This window comes from Clinocottus analis, unplaced genomic scaffold, assembly GCF_023055335.1.
Source record: "Clinocottus analis isolate CAN_PGR_092001 unplaced genomic scaffold, fCliAna1.0.p SCAF_13, whole genome shotgun sequence".
Lineage (NCBI taxonomy): Eukaryota > Metazoa > Chordata > Actinopteri > Perciformes > Cottidae > Clinocottus > Clinocottus analis.
The window spans coordinates 8,251,069-8,272,909 of NW_027175854.1; the positions used below are offsets into that span (position 1 = coordinate 8,251,069).

The 21,841-nt window shown below is 43.1% G+C and overlaps 2 protein-coding genes across 2 annotated transcripts; one reads left to right on the forward strand and one right to left on the reverse strand.

The window, feature by feature from the left end:
* Positions 1–1,729: 1,729 nt before the first annotated feature.
* Positions 1,730–7,863, reverse strand: LOC137784268 (AN1-type zinc finger protein 5-like). Its single transcript, XM_068574805.1, has 6 exons — positions 7,477–7,863; positions 5,101–5,281; positions 4,849–4,984; positions 4,024–4,127; positions 3,686–3,814; positions 1,730–3,278 (listed from the first exon to the last, which is right to left on the reverse strand). The coding sequence occupies exons 2-6, from the start codon at positions 5,255–5,257 to the stop codon at positions 3,130–3,132; spliced, it is 675 nt and encodes a 224-aa protein (XP_068430906.1). The 5' UTR covers positions 5,258–5,281; positions 7,477–7,863; the 3' UTR covers positions 1,730–3,129.
* A 919-nt stretch (positions 7,864–8,782) lies between these two features.
* On the forward strand, positions 8,783–12,105 carry ccnb1 (cyclin B1). Its single transcript, XM_068573893.1, has 9 exons — positions 8,783–8,896; positions 9,157–9,285; positions 9,855–9,968; positions 10,066–10,254; positions 10,333–10,491; positions 10,638–10,874; positions 10,975–11,115; positions 11,331–11,441; positions 11,549–12,105. Exons 1-9 carry the CDS (start codon positions 8,876–8,878, stop codon positions 11,651–11,653), a joined length of 1,206 nt encoding a protein of 401 aa, XP_068429994.1. The 5' UTR covers positions 8,783–8,875; the 3' UTR covers positions 11,654–12,105.
* Positions 12,106–21,841: the final 9,736 nt, after the last annotated feature.

Genomic DNA, 21,841 nt, shown 5'->3' on the forward strand with positions numbered 1-21,841 from the left:
TATTACTGCACATCCGTGACCGAGCAACAACGTGTGTGTGTGTGTGTGTGTGTGTGTGTGTGTGTGTGTGTGTGTGTGTGTGTGTGTCCAAAGAGCTGAAACATAAACACGAGACGACGTATAAATCAAAAGAATTGCTACTTTAAACATTTTGTAATGCATGTTTGTGTTCTGAATTGTGATTATGTATTATTTGTTTGTTTTTAATGATTTCATCATTTTCACCCACTGAACAACATGTGTAAGCATAGTCATGTTTGTACTTTTGTTTTAATGCTCCATGTGGCAAAACCAGAGTATATAAATATATTACGCCACCTAGTGGCTGTTTACTGGCAGTAATACTAACATATGTTAGCTGTTTATTTTTGTGATAATATATTTATTATCTTTTATATTCCTTTATGGTTTCCAACGAGAAAACAAACACTAGATTACAGAATTGTTTAAAAGATTCCAAAACTGATCTGAAACTATAAAATAAGGGCCAATAAGAGTTCACAACTGCTTCCATCTATAAAGTCAAAAGTCAAATTCACACTTGTAACTGAACTGTGGGCGTGCCTCAGTGCCACACTTATTCATGAAACCTCAGTGTTGATAAATTGGACACACTTTTAGTCAGACATGAAATTAGTCACACTGGCAGCGCGGTTTGTTTTTACATAAATTAAAGTAACATAAAATACAAGTTTATCTCCCACAAAATATGTAATCTGTAAAGTGTGACACTTGCATTTTGAGAATGACATCAGTAGCTGCTACGTACTTTAGTTGAAGGGTTTGTATACAACGGTGGTCAGAAAAGGGTGCACAAACCACATTGATTCAGTGGAAGTTAAAGGGGATTCAACCAAATGCATCTCGACACACAAAACAAGGAGATGAGGCACGCTGGTTTCCTGAAGTATGATAAATTAATACCAACACGTCTGGCTTGATTGGTGCACTTAATTTAAATAATGTAACATAACCTGCTTTGTTAGGGGATTTATTAATGCAGATAATAAAATAATCTTGAAATTATTGCAGACGTACAACAATTTGTACTCACTTCAGAGCAGGAACATTAAGAGCAGACTACTGTAACAGCAATAAGTAGTAAAAAAAAAGAAAACAAGATTACTTAATGGAACTATTTATTCTAATCGTGTGTTCATGTCACATGATGCTGCTGCTGAAAGAGGATACTCTGCACACGCAAGATGCACTTTGGTTTGTGCATCATTATATACTTACACAACGTGCCCTAGGCATCTTTCAAGGTCATCCAGTGTAGATGTGCGCACCAGGGGTCATTCGATAGGAGAAATATAGAAACAGCATGTTACTGCTCACAAGTTTTGTGCTTTCTTTTTTGAGAAACTGGATCTAATTGTCAGACAGCGACATTGAGGACGTGTTGTTTTTCGACGCTTTGAGCACCAAAGCAGAGTGCCATCTTGTGTCAAAGACGATATCTCCACCACTCAGCAAATTACACAAACAATTTAAACAGCACGACAGGTAAGAAAAAAAAGAAAGAGATTTCGATGTTCCTATTGAAAAAGATTTAGTGGAACTGAACATTGAATTGGTTGCATTTGATTTTCTTCCAATCGAGAGAAGAGTGGACACTGTAAAATAACTATATTAAGTAGAAGCATGTGGATAACAGTTCAGACATGAAGGCCAAGATACCAGACGGAACAACAGTGACACGTCAAACTGAGGAGCCGTGAACTCTTGATTTTATATTTGTGAACATAATTTATTTACATCATACAATTAATTCTTTATTATTGGAAGATTACGCACACTGCAGTATATAAATAAAGATGTTTGTACAAACTTGCATAACTAAAATAGGATAAAAAACAAAAAACACACACGTTAAGCAGCCAGACCAAAATAAAATCAAAAACGGAAAAATGATTAATAACCTACGACCACAGGTCTAAGTCACCGCGGTACACAGCCACTCGTCTCATACAACAGCCGACCACATTTACTCCCACAAACACACTTGTGTTTGATACGCAGTGTGCAACAGTCCAACTTTTTTTGAATTCGTCAGCTCACATTAAAAATAGAGGAAAACATTCAATAGTGAAGTAAAAGATGAAATATTAGTGGAGCTAAACCCTTCCAAAAAGGCAAAAATCAATACAAGTTCAGGCTACTTGTCTTACAACAACACACAGCATACACACCACTTTAATGGGGAGGGGAAAAGGCGGGGGGGGGGGAACAAATATTAAACAGTCAGGTGACTAGCAGTCACGTGACTTCAGTGGATCGTTTTGACCAACAAAGCAGGACGTCAGCATGCCTGCTATTCTCAGAGAGAGAGCGCAGAGAGCGCATCACAGCATTCAGCCCACAATCAACGGGAGGAAAAAAAGTAAACTGTCAAACTATGTTGTGTTTTTAGTGACACACACACACAAACACACAGCAGGAATACAAGCCAGCCAGCAAGAAAGGGCTAGCAACAAAGTCTCTTTCTCTTTAGAAATGCGGCTGTGCTGGGTGGTTTGGTGGAAGGATGAGTGGGTGAGATTCCAGCGGCACAGAGAAGCATTTGAGGCTGATAACTTACCGGGACGCAAAGTCTGACAAGTAAGGAGGGTTAAACTCTGACCTCACAGAGTTCAGATGAGGCAGAAAAAAGAAAAACATTTTGCTACTCAAGCCAGCAGAGAGCAAGCACGGCTGAGACGGCTGAGACGGCTTCATCGGCGAACAGCAGTAAAAGTTGGAGAATCCAAACGGGGCCAAGCGTCCTAGCTCTTTTTCCAGGCAGTGTTCAAGCGATCTCGAGGGGAGGGGCGTCACAAAAAAAGCCAGCACAGCCATCTTCTAAAAAGGGCAATGACTCTGTCAGCAACCTCCCGCAGTCACTTCCAATGATATGGACCCCCACTCTCACATACAATGCGTTAAGTGTTAGACAAACACCCAAAAGCAAAAACGAAGATGGAAAATATGTGAACTTTCATGCACTGGGGAGAAAAGTCTTGAATGTGAAACAAACGAGGGGGAAAACAAACGGGTCCTTTAGGAAGAAGGTCGGGCTCAAGTCCTTTTTTTTCTTTTTTTAATAAAGCCTATAGATCCCAGTGTTCAAAGTTAAACTGGGAGTCCTTTTCATATTCTCTGGATCTTGTCGGCGACCACCACGGGGTTCTCTTTGCGAATCTTGTCAGCAGCTTCAGCTTTGTAGTCGTATGGACAGTTATGCTTATCTGAGTAACGGTGAATTCCACAGAACAGATTACCACAGCGGCAGCCAAAACCTGAAAAGTAGAGGACAGGTCGCGTCAGATAAATAAAAGTGCTCACACCTGCGAAACATCCTGGCACACATGGGGCATGATGTTAACCGTACAAATTAATATTGTAAAAATGACAAGCAGGGACAAGTCAACACTTGGGAGTCACAACAAATGGACACAGTGGACTTAACCGCTGTCTTTTGGAGTCCTGGACCGAATTATATTTGCCTTTTGAGCAAGAAACGCAGCTCCTATCTAGAGTCAATTTCAGGTATTCAAACTGGAATAGTTTCTGTCGCTTGACAAGAACATTTCATCTTGTAAATACCTAAATTCCAATACGTAAACCAAAAGCCCTGAATGAACTTGCCCTAGAAGAAAAAGAACAAACCTGTGACAAGCGGTCGAGTGTTGGTGTCATGTCTTACCTGTAAGGCCAACCTTTTTGCGGCACATAAAGCAGCGATTCTTCTTGGGTTTTTGGGGCTCAGGGGGTTCGGACTGCTCACTGCCAGCAGTGGAGGGATGAGAGGCTGAGGATGTGGGCTGAGTCAAAACTGAAGACGAATAAGAAAAAGAAAAAAAAAGCACTCATCTCAGTAAAGTACCCCACACAGAATTGTAAAAAGATAAATAATTTCTCTCACTAACCTTTATAAAATTCAGATATATGCAATTTGATATTGCAATGTCAATATATTGTACATTTTATGGAGTTTATACTTCAAAATAACTAGATAAACATATACGTTTTCATCCAACCCACCAGGCTCTGTGAGCTCCACTTTGCTCCCCGATGCTCCTTTCTCCTCACAGGAGAGACTCATCTCAGTCATCTGCTGCGTCACAGACATGGCAGTTGAACCCCCACTGCAAAAGGATAAACGGGACAAAGTTAATAAAAACATCAATATTTACACGCCATATTTCCCATCAGACCTCACTGTCTCATGAGATCCTACTGAGGATGATTGGTGCCTTTAGGTCACAGGAATGACCCTGTGATGTGAAGCTCATGACTTTGTAAGTGGAAACAATTTGTTAACAAATGATAAAGTTTTAAATGTCAGCGCCTTGGAAGTTGCTACAAATTAGCAACTAGGACGCAAGGAGGCTAGGTTGAACCAGCAAGGATTAGTTTAATCTAAGATTAGTTCTAATCAGAGTTTAGGGAGACTATGTTTAGAATGATAACATCAAGTTTTAAAATCAAGAAGAGTTCCGTTAATTAATTTGAAAACTAATCTTGGTTTAGTAAATCCAAAATTAAACCTAAATTTTAATGACTGCTGAGACGCTGTTTTTTTTGTGTGTGTGTAAAGTTTGCTAGCCATATTATATTTGATCTTCCCAAATTTTAAAGTCTGGGGCAAAAAAAAGAATACATTTTTCTTCCGTTAAAAATCTCTGTTTTACTTTATATCAAAGTCTGGGGCAAATTGATATAAAGTAAAACAGAGATTTTTAACGGAAGAAAAATGTATTCTTTGTTTTTAACCCAGGCTTAGAATTTAAGCAGACATTCTGATCTTAACTTTAACCCTGAAGGCTTCGTTTTAACCAGCATAATGCTCCCTGGGGATCCCCTCACCTGAAAGCAGCCTCAGCAGAGGCGGCGGCTTCAGCTGCCTCCTCTGCAGCAGCGACTGCAGCCGCTGCAGCATTATTCAAGGTGGCCTCTAACCTCTGGATGGCAGAAGCCTCAGCTGAGGAGCCACTGCTGCCGCCTGTGGGAGATTTCACCGCACGTTACAGTCGGACACAGAGGTTGGGAGTTTTAGCCAACGTACAAACAAATTATTATTGTTATTTTTGTATGTGTGATGAGCACAGCAGGTCTTACCAAGAGCAGTCAAAGTACTGACTCCTCCATTGTTCTGCCTTGACAGGTGCTCCTTATGGCACACAGAGCACATGCCATTAGTCCTAGGGTTGCCATAGAAACCACAGCCATTAGCACACAGCGTAGGAACCGGGCTCTGATTGGTCTCCTGGGCCATGATGATGTCTGCCGCCTTGTGTACCTGAAGATACAAACAAAGACATGTGAAGGATGAGTGTGTGTAAAACTAAAACACAGGGGAAAGAGTGCACTGAAGGAATGAGAACTGCAGAAATCATTTTAATTATCGAGTATCATTACTCACTATACACAAATACATCTTCATCTCCAACATTTCCCAAAAATTAAGTGACTAGAGTTATAACTCTTACTCTGGAATGTGGAGTACTGCGATATCGAGATTCAACTAAACTCAGCTGCATTACAGCCAACGATCACAGCATGTAATATTCATATTGGATTTTGCTGTTTGTTTGCACTCAAATATCTGTAATTGACCAGTTAGAACTGTATTTTCACCCCTGCTGGCCTAGAAAAACAGACAAACTATGCATAGCCAGGTACAGTAGTTTTTGTCCTCGGTCATTACTTCAGTAGTAAAAAAATAAAACAATTAAAACCTGCTAAGCATGTGACCTAAGAAATAACATGTAGGGCTGTGTATCAGACACCTTTTAACATTTCTGGTTGGACTAAGTATGTGTCGATAAATAATCTTCTCAGAGCCTTCACATCTCACATCTTAGGGGACAGCTCTGGTATCACCACATGACGTCAGTCTAGATATTGTGGTTTTGGGGAGAGATTGTAACACGTCCTGTTTTAAAAGACGTTCTTTTGTGTTGTAGGCCAATATCTTTTTGATCTTCACAGATAAGAAGTGCAAGACTGTGCCCGGGATAAGATAACCAAGAAGCTAAGTAATCACATCACACAGTTCTGGTTAATTGCATCAGAGTCCTCCAAACTGTTGACCCTACAGTGCTGCAACCCTTCGTGTGTGTGTGTCACATGGACGAGTGTGTAATGGCTTTCCTCAGTCACAGAAGTGCAACGTGACCGTGATCGCAGAGGTGCACACTCGAGTTACTTTAATACAGCAAGGCTGTGACCACGTCTAATTATAGACAATCCCCAGAATCCTGCAAACAGAGCTCACCGTGCCAACATGGGAATCCTCGCCCCTCACCCATCACAGATACTCTCAGCTCTCTAACTCCCGGAGGAAACGTAACATAAAAAGAGCACGCACAATCCTACACGGTTAAGACGGCGCTGGGCAGGAGACTCGTGGACAGATACAGTCAGACATGGCTACGAGATTCAGCTCAACACCTGTAGATGGACACAATAAGACGAGCACGTTTATCACAAGAGACGAAGGCTAAACCCAATCCCTGACCCACAGCATGGATCATGAGTAGCTCTGGGGTCACGCTAACGGGGGGCTCAACAACACCATCTCTAATTTAGAAGAGTTTTGAATAAGCAATACCATGTATGTCGGCTGCTTCCTGACTAACTCAGGGCCACAGTCGCGTCACTTCGTCAAATCCACCGAGTCATGCTAGCGAGCTAACGGCGGATGCTAAGGCTTTCTGTCCCAAAGAAAACATGCTACACGGGTCCTGGCAGGGTGGACAGTGTCCCCACTTCCAGAAAGGGTTTCAAATTAAAAAGGCAAACAACCCAAGAGAACGTAACGGCACAATCTAAACTATGTAGTAAAATTGCTCGTCAGCTCACGGGAGTTATAGCGACAACGACCGTGTGAGCAGACGCTCGTGATCTTGCTAACGTTAGCATGCTAGTCGTTAGCTGTTAGCACACCGTCGCTTTGTCTGCCCTTTGTTTTTGTTCCCACTAAATATATTTACAATTGCTTATAACACGATGCTTTTACAAGTGTTACTACAGGAAACGGTTGCGAGCATTGGCAGTGTGAAGCAGGCAACACTACAATAATAGTAAAACCGTGACGTAGCCAACGAGATTAGGTTAGCACTATCAAATACAGGTCGTATGTATGTTTAGTTAGGACAGATTGTTGTTAAAAGAGAACATACATTGATGAAACTCGGGTGGTTGTAAAGCGTTTACTAGCTAACTTGGCTATTTAAAGATCCTCTAGTCGTATTTCACTTATATCCTATGTTAAAACTCAACACAGCTCGATAAAATAAAAAGTTTTCATGGACACGTGTTTTTTAAGGAAGTCTCATTTACATTAACGTCGAGGCTCTCGTTAATCCTCGCCAGCACACAGGTGAGACTTTAACATGGCTTGCATTCATGTTTCACTGTTTACTTCCAGAAACTTCAAAAACAACGCCTATTGTCGCTGGCTCGAGGTTTCACTGGCAATAGTTAACTTACCGTGCGTTCGAGAAACGGTGTTCTTGTCTCTTGAAACTTTTGTGTTGACGGAATGGCTCCGTTTCTCTCGGGACTGACTAACTAGGGCCGTCTAGGTAGGTCGTGGTTGGTGCCTCTGGTTCCAGTCCTCTCACGAAGCGCAGACTCCGCTCCGCCTGGGAGCACTGGGGGACACTTTGGTTGACGTCCTCTGTCGCTGATTTGTGGCCGCATCTGTTTTGTTTTATGTGGTGCGTTTGCGTCCTTTCTTTTTCCGGTGGACGTCACGGAAATTGTGATCCTCTGATTGGAAGGCAGGCGTGTTGGAGTATAGCCACGCAAGATTACAGGCCATTGCAAAACAAGTACTACGTTCACCCAAGTAGACGGACCGTCGCCTCGCTGTTGCGTATTGATCAGTCTTTATGTGATCATTATCGAGTGTCTATAACGTTGGATCAAGAAAACAAGTTGGAGAGGATGCGTTGCCTTCAAATGCTCCTCGTAAACTCCAGCTCCTCCAAAGGACGACCTTTTTTTTTATCCTGATAATGTATTAGGATGGTATGATTGTCCTGGTAATCAGTCTGTTTATACCATGTTTGAGATGTTCATTATTATTGTTTGTACATATTAATCACAATTGTCTCACATAATAGTATACAGAACACGCGATACAACTCAATGACAAGCACCAACTCCTTAAATGACGATGTGACTGATTGAACTTTAGTTCCAAAACATTTTCAGTTCTGAAGGCAAGGAGTTCCACATAGTGATCCCATGATACACAATGTAGCTTCATATTCAACGTATAGCAACTGGGAGATGCGTTTGACAGCATAATGGCTGTTTTGGAGAATAGAGCGATCAAGTCGTTAATTCAATTAAGTAAAATTGCATTTATTTCGTAATGCCCAAAATCACAATTACAAATTTGCCCCGAAGGCCATATGTCATCTTCTGTTCCGGAACAAATGTATGTCCACAGAATAAACAACACAACAGAGTTACAACACTGTAGTGTGCGGTGTATCGTAATGCATTCATTTCCGGATTGTGTTCATTTTGTTTGTGACACAAGCCAGCACGGTTCTTGTTTTAAACGCGTTCACTTAATATTTATTTTCTGTACAGAACAAATTAAAACGTAAGTCGAATTTGGAAAAGCAAGAAAAAAAACGAATTAGCCGGAAAAATGGAAAGAGCAAATATACATCACGTGACCATTAGTTGTCCGGGGGACGCATTTGAAACAGATGCGCTCAGCCAGTCAAAGTTTAGCAGCGTTCAGCTCTGAGCCAATCAGCTTGAAGCGAGCGAGGATTTAAACCAAGACGGCGAATCTCAAAACTAGACTACATCATTCATTCTCCATTTCGTTTGTCCGCCCTGTTGTTGAAGCGACACACATTTCGAAATGGCTCTTCGAGTAACCAGAGTAAGTACTTTAAAGTTTGTTTCCGATCTATTTTTGCTGTTTGTTGTGACTAAAAAGGCGTTTAGAAAAAAAGCGTCTTTATTTGATTTTTTTATTTATTTTATTTGTATGTTTTATCTATTGGAAGCGATGTTAAATGTCCTCGTGCGTCGCTGTGTGCTCTGCTCTCGTGCAGCCGTCATATCATAGGAATTTGTTCAGATACTGTACTATAAATCTGTTACCTCCAGTTTATCTCTTTTTTTATTATTTGACTGCAGAACCGCTTGGCCTCTACGAGGACCGACCTCGCAGGGAAGGCCTGCTCGGTCACCGGGCCCACAATGAAGCCTCGAGCTGCACTTGGCGAAATCGGAAACATCGCAGCCAACAAAGAAGTACAGAAAAAGGTAAATATGTTTAATCTTGCGTCAACTGTGTCTAGCTGTTTTTATTGGTGAATGATGGCATTTGGCAGAAGGGCAATTCCTACAATGCATTCACAGTCTTAACGATAGCTTTGTGGGCTAATTAACTTCATGTACTGACTTCAAGGAGAGCTCCCTTTTTTTTTTTCTTCTTTTTTTTTCTTTTCTTTAGCTTGGGCAACTTTCATGTCTGCATGTTTCATTTAAAGAGAGCCTTATATAATCAATGATTTGACCAGCTATGCTCTTATAAAGCCCTAAATGTTTGCAGCAGTTGTATGAAATTTGGAAAGGAATGCAACTATTTGGGTGTTTTTAGTTATTTAAAAAAGACATTTTGATGTACATAAATTGCCTTCTGACAAGATTAGGAATTTACAAAATGCTAATTTAGGCTACATTCTCAAAGAGCCCATACTTGTGTCTTGGCAACCGATTTGTTGGCTTGAGTTCTTAAATGTCCACATTTAACAGTTTGTGTAGATGTATATTTTTTGAAACTAAAATACAATCTCAGCTTAACTTCACATTTATTTATTTATTTTTTTCAGATTGTCAAGCCAGAAGCCACTAAGAAAACCAGAGTCATCACCAAAAAAGTAGCAGTTGTTGAACAACCAAAACCAGAAAATGTTGTTCCTGCTGTGCCTCAGCCCGAGGTGCAGGTGAGTTGTCTGGCAAATGCTGTCTGACCTTTGGGACACAAATGATTGCCGGGTGTGGCGCTTTTGTTTGATCTTTCTGGGATCGCCATGGTTCCAGGTTCTCCCGGTCCCAGCATCCCCCACGCCAATGGAGACTTCTGGCTGTGCACCTGCTGACCTCTGCCAAGCATTTTCTGACGTCATGCTTCACGCCGCTGTCCGGGACGTGGATGCAGAGGACTACGACAACCCCATGCTCTGCAGCGAGTATGTCAAAGACATCTACAAGTACCTCAGACAGCTCGAGGCAAGCAAAAATGTTTTCTCCACACGTGCACTTAAAAAAAATAAATAAATAAACTTTTAACCAGTTTCTTGTCATCAGGTTGAGCAAAATGTCAGACTTTTGTATCTGGAGGATCAGGAGGTGACTGGTAACATGCGGGCCATTCTCATTGACTGGCTGGTGCAAGTGAGCCTGAAGTTCCGTCTGCTGCAGGAGACCATGTACATGACTGTGGGAATCATTGACCGCTTTCTTCAGGTGATTGACTGTATCAACCTTTTTAAGCCATTCACTCGCTTCTCTGCGAGAAATGCAGCTCCCACTAAAGCAGAACAAATCCTGACGTTCTACTAAACTGGCACCAGACTGTTTTCTAAACGCTGCATGTGATGCCATTCACACAGGATCACCCAGTCCCCAAGAAGCAGCTGCAGCTGGTCGGCGTCTCCGCCATGTTCCTCGCTTCCAAATACGAGGAGATGTATCCCCCGGAGATCTCTGACTTCGCCTACGTGACGGACCGGGCCTACACCACCGCCCAGATCCGAGACATGGAGATGACGCTCCTCCGGGTGCTCAAGTTCCAACTGGGCCGCCCGCTTCCCTTGCAGTTCCTCAGAAGGGCTTCAAAGATTTACGAGGTGAGTGGCTGCATCTTAAAGCCGGCAGTAACTCAACTCGGCGGCCGCTTTTGTGTCAGTTTACTGGCCGCTAACGTCCCCGGCTCTTCTCCTTCCCCAGGTAACTGCAGAGCAACACACCCTGGCCAAATACCTCCTGGAGCTCACCATGGTCGACTACGAGATGGTTCATTTCCCGCCTTCCATGGTGGCAAGTGCTTCTTTGGCTCTGGCCCTCAAGGTCTTGGATGCTGGTGAATGGGTGAGTTTTCTTATGCCAACTCTTCTGGCTAAGATGGAATGGTTTTTGAGTCTGCAAAGCAATATTTGCCGCTATGAGTTTTTTCATAAAGTCTAAGTAACTAGTCAAGGCTACCTTGTATTTTAATCGTGACAAAGCTGTGGGATGTTTAATAAAAGATGGGTTGTATCATCTTGAACTACAGAAGGTAACCTTGTCTGTCACGTTTCCCTCAGGATGTGACGCTGCAGCACTACATGGACTACACGGCAGAGAGTTTGATTCCTGTGATGGCACACATTGCCAAAAATGTTGTGAAGGTGAACGAAGGGCTGACCAAGCACATGGTGAGTGTCAGTTTGACAAAGTAATAAAGCTGTTGGTTTGAGCCCAGTCAAAAGAGGGACACCGTTGACGCTTTTCAATATCTATAATTTACTTTCTTTTCTTGCAGGCCATTAAAGGAAAGTACTCTACATCGAAGCAGATGAGGATCGCCACCATCTCGCAGCTCAAGTCTTCAGTGGTGAAGGATCTCGCGAAGCAGAGCCCCCAGTGAGATGCCCTGTGTGGATTTGTACAGTTTTTAACTTAAACTTTTAACGTGACTGAAGGACCTTCACACGAGGCCCGTCAGTGGTTTGCATGACGTCCAACTGAGTATCATGTATACTTTTTGAAAGCATGCTACAAGTTTTTAATCTGGTAGCTGCCCCCTAGAATGCATAGCCCTCACACAAAAGCAGTGTAGACTTTAGAAAAGGGTGAACAGAGTCTGTCTTCCCCAAGAATCAGTCGGTGATAGACAGCCTGCAATTCACACCGTTTAATGCACTACTTGCCAACTGAAATCTTAGCGCTGTCTCCTTGTCCAGGTTTTGACTGTTCACATTTCAATGAAGTTGCGTGAGACAATTTGACTAAGTCCCAAGTTTATATCCATGAAAAGCTATTTTCATTGCTTAGAAACTGCTGCTACTTCAGAACTTGTGGCATGCTTTAAAGTGGTCTCTAACAAAGTGACCAGTGGTGTGGTTTTATCTTTTTTTTTTTTATGGGATTGTTTTATTCTGTAATTGTACAGCTGTTTTTACATATCTGTCTTGTTCTTAAAGCCTTTATTAAATGGTTCTAACCAGACTTATGTCTATTGTCATTTACAACATCACCACTAGAGGGAACTCTAAGCTCAAAGTCTCATTCCCCTGTGAGGCGCCTGGTCTGCCTAGTGGCGGCTTGACCAGAGGATCCAAAAAGTGATCCTATAGTATAAGGTGCAACTGCCAAGAAAGATTTACCTCATTAAAAGGGCTTCTATTTCTTTCGATGAGATGAAAAGCATTTTGCTCCGTCGCACATCACAAACCTGCCTCGTGCTGTCGGCACACTCTTTGATTGCAGCTAAAGTATAAGATCGTAACCAATGTTTATCCTTTTCTCCTACCCCGCTGCAAAATGTTCCACTAGTTTGAATTGTATTTTTAAAAAATCTGCTTCAACCTCAAACTGACTATCCAGTGGGCTCCATTTTTAAACTCTTCAATGCAATGTTTAAGAGCTTACCATTTTGACTAATGATGGGGCTCACACTGGGATCTGCACCACGCAAGTCTCTAACTGGAGCTAAATGGCGTGCAGCCATCATTCTGTTTTTACCGTCAACATCTGAGCAGGGCAGTGTAACAGTAACTGGTAACACTGGTGCTGCATGATTTGCAATAAAATGATAACCCTGGCATCTTCTAAGGTAATTAGTTTACTGACTGAAAAATAATTCAGAGGGAATGTATCCCATCAGTTGACTGACCTTTCAGCAGCATCGTTACTGCTCTAATGACAAGTGGGTTGTTTGAGGTGCAGATGCAAAGTCTCTCAACTACTTACCCCAACAAGCCACAAGTATTTAGAGATGGATAGAGCAGAATTGAGTATCTCAAACCCATTCACAGCTTGAGACCCTGAGGTAACCAGCATCACTCCCCAAACCCTCCTCCTCTTCTACCCTCAAGGGGATGCCAGGGCAGCTTTCCAGGAGAAGACCATCTGCACATGAGTCGGTGTACATCATCGGGATCATAAGGCCGGCTGGATAACTGCTTGAACGCGTCTGTCGTAGAAAGGGGAATAACAATATTTGGCTTGCGAAGTTTGGGTTTATTGTAGTTGCGGAGTTCATTCAGTGAAACACAGGTCCACATTCATCAGTGATGCTTTAATTATTTTTTTGAGCTGAACCATGCTTTGATAGTTATAATTGGACAGAGCATTTGCTACCTGACACACAGTTTAGACAGTAATGCTGACACCTTGAGAGATTCTACCCATTCAGCTCTGAGCCTTCTTTTTTTCCAGTCGCATGATTAGCCTAGCCGGGCTTTTAATACCCACAGATCAAACCGAGAATTCATACTTGGAGGCTGAGGTCATAGCTGGACAGCCATATCGGTTTACAAGGCAGATTCCTCCTGTGCGGGGCTGCAAACTATACACTTGCAGCTGCCTGGAACACTTAATGGCCTTTCTGACGAAGATTCAGCTGTGTGACATCTCTTATGTTGAAGAATTGTTGCAGTTCAGGACAATTCGGCAACACAGAAACACTAACCTCCCTGTAAAAATGCATGTAGGGTCATCTCACAAGAAATACAAAAATCCAAACATGTGAGTCGGGCTGCACAGTGGTGTGGTGGCTAGGATTCTCGCGTCACAGCATGAGTGGCCTGGGTTTGGTTCCCGGTCTGGGCAGTCCTGTGTGGAGTTTGAATTTCCTCCCTGTCGCGTGGGTTCCCTCCGGGTTCTCCCGCAGTCCAAACACATGCAGCTTCGGTTAATTGGAGGCTCTAAATTGGCCGTGAATGTGAGCGTGAATGGTTGTCTGTCTGTAAATGGGCCCAGAGATGGACTGGCCACCTATGCAGGGTGAATATGAATGTAATTCATAACTCAATTCTTGTATATCTAAGTGTAGGTTTTGTGCGCATCGTTAAAAGAGTCACATCTCTGCTTCAAAGCACGCTCATTCTGTGATGACAAAGCAATCGGAGCTGATCGAGAGTCCAATTTTGGATCCACTCCAGTATTCGTCATATAAACACATACACAGACCCATGACAATTCATTTTTGGATCCCATTGGCTATCGGTCTGACGATGGATAGGCCTCTGGAGATGAGGGGCTATATTTCTGGGGTCCCGGTGTAGCAGCGGATACGCCGGCCAAGACTTCCTTCTCCATGCACTGCTCATTATTTACAGTCCAATTAGCAACTTGAGATGCCAGACTGGAGCTGGAGTTGAGAGACGACGACGATGCGCTCGACCGGATTGTTTCTCGAGCAGACAGTTTACGAGCTCATTTTAAAGCAATAAAAATCATCGTCCGTTCGGCGTCCAGTCGGCGGGTGCCCAGTTTGCATTTCGGCCAAACGCGTTCCGCCTCTTTTGCGCTCCACACGGACCGTTACCCGCATTCAACTGTACATGTTTGCACGGTTCAAAGTGTAACATTTCAACGTGGATGGTTTGGCAAAGACAATCACGGGGCCCAGATAAACTCCCTATTAATGTTAGGGATTCCCTGAATTTCTATTGGCCTTTTACTTATTTTTTATTGAAATAGCTTCCGAGGTACATAGCTCGGAACATAGCTTATTTATGATTTGTGATTATGACTGTTTCTGCAGCGTTAGGTCTTTTAATACGCTTTTAATGAGGAGTTAACATACTGTGCATCAAGACCGAGCTGACAGCGTTCTCAGCCAGAGGATCTCCACTGCTCAGAGGCTACTGCTGTTCAGCTGGTAGAAGGCAGTCCCAGTGAAATAACAAGGGTTTGAGTAATTTATTCAATTGACCTCCAGCAAATTAGTTTAGTCATGTCATCAGAGCGGAACGCTCTAATTCAATGTCCACTATACAAATGCAACTATCTGCATCATATTTAACGTTATGATATTTTGGGTGACCCAACTACTTCAGTGCCCCAGTGTGCAATCACAAGAACTTGATGGCTTTAAACGATCTCAAGTTCTCCCACAACAATGTGAGAACCTTCATGATTCATGCACATTCCTCGAAGCCCAAATGCTTCTGTCCTGTTCCATATTTATTCAAGCACTAGCCCATTAAATGAATTTGCCAGTCAGCACTGAGGTACAGAAAGAATGCAAAGCTTGGCTGAAGACCTCTCGGCGTTTCAGCAGTAGGGATCTCACCCGCAAGCGTTTGGTCCGAGACCAGAGTCAAAAGTGTGCAGCTCCTTCCCAGTCTAAACATCGTCCAAGATGGCCAGAGATTTAACAAGTGCACCCTTCAAAATGAGTCCATGCCCATTCTCACCTCCCGTCCACAAAGTCTGCGCGTCTCAATTCAATACGACAAAGTCAAACAAACAGGCGCCCCGCGGCAACACTGTGAGGGTTTCTGCGGGGCGCTAATAGGCTGGCAGCTGGCAGGCAGAACGAGGCCTCTGGGCCTGAGACTGGAGTGAAGTGCAAATAAACACGAGGGCATTCATTTTCACAATTTATAGATTTTCAAATAAAAATCATGTGCTTTCTGAACTTTGCTGACCTTGGACGCTCCGTGTCACATGAATGAAAGAAAGGCTCCCATTGTGGCCTGAACAGTGGAGCGTTTGAGCCAGGTGTGAATGGGATTTTCTCCAGACCACCGACCCTCCCCGTGCACGGCTTGAGCGGCAAGCAGGAAGTAATCTTCTCCTGCGGATCAAGGTTGCACTCACGTGTTGGTTATAGTCGCAGACAGGAGAGTGGTGTGTTTCCTTTCTGAAGACACGGCAACGTGAGAGTACGTTCTTTATAATTAAATGTGACAGTATAATGCTGATCACAGATCAAACTGAACAGAGATCAGTGTGAATTTAAATTAATTTCTTCAGAAATGTCATTATTAATGACACTGATGGCCCTGGTATTAGTTGTGAAATGGCTGTGACACACTAAATAGAATAATAGTAGTAACATTTGTATCAATTACACTCTTGTTCACCCTGCTATGACATAAAAAGGGCTTACCGGGCAAGCTGATGGAGATCACGTGATATGATTGACGGCTCCAGAACAGCTACTTACATTCAAATAAGATCAAAGTTGTAGTAAACCAAAATGATCCTTGTCTAATTCATATAATTGTTTATATTGGTTAAGAACATTTTAAGACAGAATTGCTCAATCTAACTTTCAACACAGGAAAAAAGTCCTTTAATAACTATATTTTTCTGCACACATTACAAATAAAAGCCTGGACAAAACACAGAAATGAAGTTAAATTGCACGCACAAAAAAATACTGTAGGAATCCAAACTGTTATTGCGTGCATGCTTTGGCAAGATATGTTGTTTTGGGGAGACAAAACAAAGTTATTATCTTATTTTGGCTTTGAGAGGTTATTTTTGGCGTCTGAGCAGCTCCACTGGACCAGTTCAGAGGAGAGTATGGTTGCAGGGAAGTGACTGTTGGTGGTTCACATCCCTGAATGATATTTTTCCACTGGCCTTCACTACTCAAGTTTGTGGAAATTAATAGGTTCGGTCCAACGATTTTAAGGCAAAAAGTGGACTTACTCACAGGAAGAAACTAAATCAGAAAATAAGACAATTCTATTCCAATCAGGGAGTTGCATTTAAAACTTTTTAAATTGTTGTCATGTGGCTTCAGAAATATATCTCACTAATGTCCTCGCCAGTGGTCACGTACAGTACATCTGGACGGTCACATCACATCCCGTCGACTGGAGCGCCAATAGTTTGTGGTTCTCAGACGGTTCGCTGTATTTTATCCTGACATCACTAAGCAACAAAATAACCACTAAAGGGCAATTAAGTTAATGCTGTTACGCACCGGAACTACCAGAGGTTGTATCACTGTTTTACTTAGAGGGAAGTGGGCCGGTGTTTGTGTTTTGATTTACGAGATCTGTAATAATGAGAACAAGACTGAGTGCTGTGGTTGGAGGTTTGTTGGTACGCTACGCAAAACCTTTCCGCATGAAGTAGGAATAGAACCATTTTGTTCCTTAATTTTAGTTGTGATGTGAGCTCCCAGCGTGGCCGGTGTACAGAGACGTGTCCTGGTATCGACAGTGTGCTGTAATCGGACCTGGTCAGGCCGCCTGGCACACGTCGCCACTGAGCTGTGATAAATCCTCAGTGTGATGGGAGGAGGAAGGGAGGGAGGGGGACCACTGCTGCTCCTGCTGACACGTCGTAAATCAACCTCCGGGGTCACTTGGCCATCTCCTTTGTTGTCTACATGGGACTCAGAGATTGACAGAGATTGACAGAGACTGAACCTTGGCACTTCCACTGCTTCTTATGGGAAACCTATACGGCCTGAATCCATGAGTGCACTTAGAAATCTATACTTAACCTTTTTTTTTTTTAACCATTTACTCATAGGAGGAGGATTTCTGACACCCACGTTATAACTGAAAAGTTTGCAGGCTTATGAACCCAATCCTCTAAAATGTATTCTGGGGAACACGTGGATGTCTATACACAATTAAAAAATATATTTAGTATTTAAAGATATAACAAATGTGGATTTCATGGTGGAGTTAGAGGAAAAGTCAGTCTGGAAGACTCGTTGTGCACCATAACTGATTTTACAAAATGTCAAGCCATTAAATGCTGTCGAGATATTTTAAATCTGGTACAAAGTGAGGATGTCAACCAACAGGCTGACATCACCACCCATGCCACTGGTGTCGCTAATAACGCAGAAGGGTGTTTAACAACACTTATTGCCATTTTAAAGATTCATCCAGAACAAAGAAATAAAAAGATTTTGAAGCCCCTTTCCCAAGTTGGTGGAACTCTTTTTCTTTTCTTTCGTCTCCAGTGCTCCCAGCAGCAGGCTCTCTGTGTGGTGTGTACATTGCTGTGAAAGCACTTTGGTAAATTAGAGTGGCGTCAGCTTTCACCTCATCAAGGTGAGCTCCTCCTGCTGATGAGGAGGACTCATCCCACTCAAGAAACCACGGATAATTACTCCATTTGTCAAGTCACTCTCCTGTCACACTGAATTCCCTTGACAGAGCTCTCTCCTCGTTGACATTAGTCCCCTCAAACACACAACGCATGTCGTCTGCGGTGTGGGTAAAATTCTGTTTCTGATTGTTGCAGATAGCTCCTCACTCCGCAACGTCAAGAACTGAAAGAACGAATGAATTGAACTGCTCCAATTATCGGCTGCTTCTTTCCACTAAGAATCAGGGATGAACCGCTTTTCTTCAAAGTGTAATTGAGTTTTCTTTTGTCGTTCTTAGGAGTGTTTTCTGGTAGTTTGACCAATCATCCCACACACACACAGCAACCTCCAGGGGCTCAACGGCGAACAGAAGCACAGTTATTGATTGTATCAGTCAATAAGAGCTAGTTTCCTCCCCAACTATACTAATGCACTTCGGGTGAATGTCCCGGCTGGCCTTGCAGGCCAGGTTATAAAGTGCACCAGAGCTCCTAAATTATTCACAATGCCCCTCCACCAGCTCCGGGCCTCCATTAGAGACAGCGGGGGAAGAGAGGGCAGGGGAGGGGGGGGTGGGGTGACGATGATGTCACCCGGCCCCATGGAGCCAGTCAAGGGCACCTGGGACTGAAAGATGGAGTCAGCTGTGGAGAGGAGGACCACAGCACTGCCGGAAGAGTCTCTGTCTGAGTAGACGAGTGCTCTGCCTCTGCAGGTCACTTCACCGACACGGCTCATGAGGGAACGCCGTCTGTGAATACAAGCTTATGTAACCGCGGCTCATAATGGAGAGACATATTTGAGAAGAAAGAGAAGCCCTACTTCCATACTATATACCTAAGCTGTAAAGGTGCAGATGGTTCACAGATGTAGAAACTCTACTGGAGGAAAGAACTCTAGATATTCCCTCATTTGGTGTTTGGATGACAGGGGTGCTGTCATGTCTTCCCTACAGGTATTCAACCACCTAAAGGACCCCGACAAGCGCCGTGAGGTCAACTACAACTTCCTACATGACAAGTATTTTTAGATGAGCAGGCACAAGAGGAAGACTAAGAACCAGTCAGGAGAGGCCCATGGCAAATGAGAAAACTATATCAGAAATAAAAACGGCGTTGAAAATAGGCTTAGAAAAAGACACTGGGCACAATTTTCAAGCACGCGTGCAGAGCCCTGTGATTCCATGAAAAGTGTCACTAACCTGGGAATGCCCCTCGTACTCGAACCCAATGGCGTTTGCTTTGCACCAGGGGACCACACGAACAACCTCAAGGTCCCACTGATCCTCCTAATTGACCACCAGAGCGACGCGGACCTGTTGAACCGCCTCAATGACCACGACAACTACCTGTTTCCTGTCACGTTGAACCATTCCTTTGAAGGCTGATGTCTGAGAGCAAAAGATTCTCTCCACAGCAACCACCACTGATTACAGGGCCAAGTGTAACACAATTGGCTCTGTATGATGGACACATCTCTCACACCTTTTATTATATGTGAGGAAACATACAAAAGAAAAGTGTTTTGATGGATGGATCAATGACAGAGATCGCATCCCATCCTCCCCACAGCTGGTGGTTTTATCAGTCTGATTCTGACAGACTGCCAGGAGAGAAATTGTATGAAAATTCAGTTTGAAGTGATCCACTGTAAAATGCAACCGCTACTTATGTGTTGCTCCGGCTGACAGGATTCTGAGTGAAAGCAGTGTGAGATGTGAAAGAGGGTAAAGTGGAGGAAAGCCTGATTGAACAAACTCCACCGATCATTTTTCTGTGGTACACAAGCAGCAAATACAGCCATTATCCGAACTCACCAGGAGGACGACTGCTTATTGACCTCTTCTATGGAGTTGTATTGACGAGTTACCGCTTTACAACAACCCCCATGTACACCACTTGACTAGAAATATGGCCCCACTGCACCGCTTCTTGTGACATTGTGAACCCTTGTGAGAGGCTGTGGAAATGAAAGACAAGAAAAGTTATTTTACTTGGACAATCAAGTCAAAATACAGGCCATGCCCCGTTGGTGATCAAAATGCAAAAGCACATGAAATAAGCCATGCGTTCGTCGCGCGTAGTGCGAGGTATTTCCGCTCTACGGCCGGTCTGCTTCTGTCTCATTTCTGGGAAGTTCAGCGCGTAGAATGCCCAGAAAAACTATTCAAACACAGCGGAAAAGCAACACAGTCCGGAGGAAGAAAGAAAGCAACCCTGTTGCCAAGAGTTGTCATCTTTCTTTCTCTATCTCCCTATCGACGTGTCTCTCGCTCTCTGGGTCATGAAGCCGAGAAAGGTCTTTTAATCACTAGCACGAGCTGACATCTGGTGTGTCTTTGTTCTGACGTCTGTGGGATATTCAAGCAAGGTTGAAGGATGGACGTCCTTCAAAATATGTCCACAGACACACACACACACACACACACACACACACACACACACATACCAATGTAATAGCTGAGCTCCATGCAGTGACAAAGCTTTGTTCGTAAATGTACCGAACACCTCCACACTGAACCTCATATTGCTCCTGAGAGGCAGGACTGAGCCTTGCGTGGTGATGGAGGGGCCACTGGCATGTGAATGAGAGACATTATGAAGCCCATTGTCCTGGTACAAAAGGGCTAACTCTGTAAGTGCAGTCCATCTAAAACTGCGTATAGATTACTGAAAGACTGAGCATTTAAACATCTTGCTGTCTCTAAACCCGTCAGAGCTACCTCTGGCCTTTGGCAATCAACAGCTCGTCAGGCTCAAACATGTTGAGCTGTCACACTGATAATTCAAACTGACTAAGAGAAATTCAATTAGCTCCGGACATCAGAGCGCCCTTTGGCGCCAGATGTCATGTAACTGGTTGGCCGAACTATCGGGCTGATCGTATTATGAAACAAAGGATTGAGACGGACCCAATTACATTTCAGTATCAGGTTTCAGTCACAAAGAGACAGTCATTATCAATGCATGTAATGCAATAAATCTAGAGATTAGCGATGCTTACGCCTTGAGACAGATGGTAGAGCAGATGTTCACCTAAAATAAAATGCACACCATCTAATCCAATACATCTTTTCTAAAAAAAGCTTCTCTGAATAAAGTATAATTGACCGTGAAACATAAGTGCCACTTTAAGCCTTCTATCTGTAGATGTCTGGATATAAAAGAGGATAGATAGATAGATTGTATTTACGAGTACTAATCTGTGCATGTTTTTCTTTTTTTAAATCTACCTTTAAAAACTCATTTTCAAGACCTAATTCCTTGAATGCTATAATGCTCTTTTTTAATCTGGAAAACGTTCATGTGTGTGAGATTTTCTTTGTATGTTTACACCTCGATGCATGTATTTCAAATATTATGAGTGGGAATATGTATGTATAAGTATGTACATGTCGAGGTCTAGAGCCACACGATGATCAAACTGGAGACCTGAAACACATGATCTACAAAGTCTACAAGTGTTTTCGCTGCACAAACATCCTCAGGCTAAAGACTGCCTCACAGTCTGGGCGCCCCTCTGTGCATTTACCCTCTGTAGAAGGAGAAAGTCTATGTCCTCCTCAGGGATCAAAAGGTGCGGCAGAGAGATAAAACACGACAATAACCACATCAGTCAAGGGTTAACTGTGTTTGGGTTGAGACTTTTGGGCCCGGTTGCCTTATCGCAAAATCTTTAAGCTTGATGGTGCTAGTAATTATATTCAGGGAAAAAAAAAGACTAAACAGCAAGAACATCTAGCTTTCAAAATAATCCCAA

Excerpts from the sequence above, each read along its gene's own strand:
- LOC137784268 (XM_068574805.1), bottom strand. The coding sequence starts at position 5,257 with ATGGCCCAGGAGACCAATCAGAGCCCGGTTCCTACGCTGTGTGCTAAT. Across the intron at positions 4,128-4,848 it reads TCTGCTGAGGCTGCTTTCAG|TGGGGGTTCAACTGCCATGT; the intron begins GTGAGGGGATCC and ends ATCCTTTTGCAG. Across the intron at positions 3,279-3,685 it reads CAAAAAGGTTGGCCTTACAG|GTTTTGGCTGCCGCTGTGGT; the intron begins GTAAGACATGAC and ends TCTACTTTTCAG.
- ccnb1 (XM_068573893.1), top strand. The coding sequence starts at position 8,876 with ATGGCTCTTCGAGTAACCAGA. Across the intron at positions 9,969-10,065 it reads TGCCTCAGCCCGAGGTGCAG|GTTCTCCCGGTCCCAGCATC; the intron begins GTGAGTTGTCTG and ends CCATGGTTCCAG. Across the intron at positions 10,255-10,332 it reads AGTACCTCAGACAGCTCGAG|GTTGAGCAAAATGTCAGACT; the intron begins GCAAGCAAAAAT and ends TCTTGTCATCAG.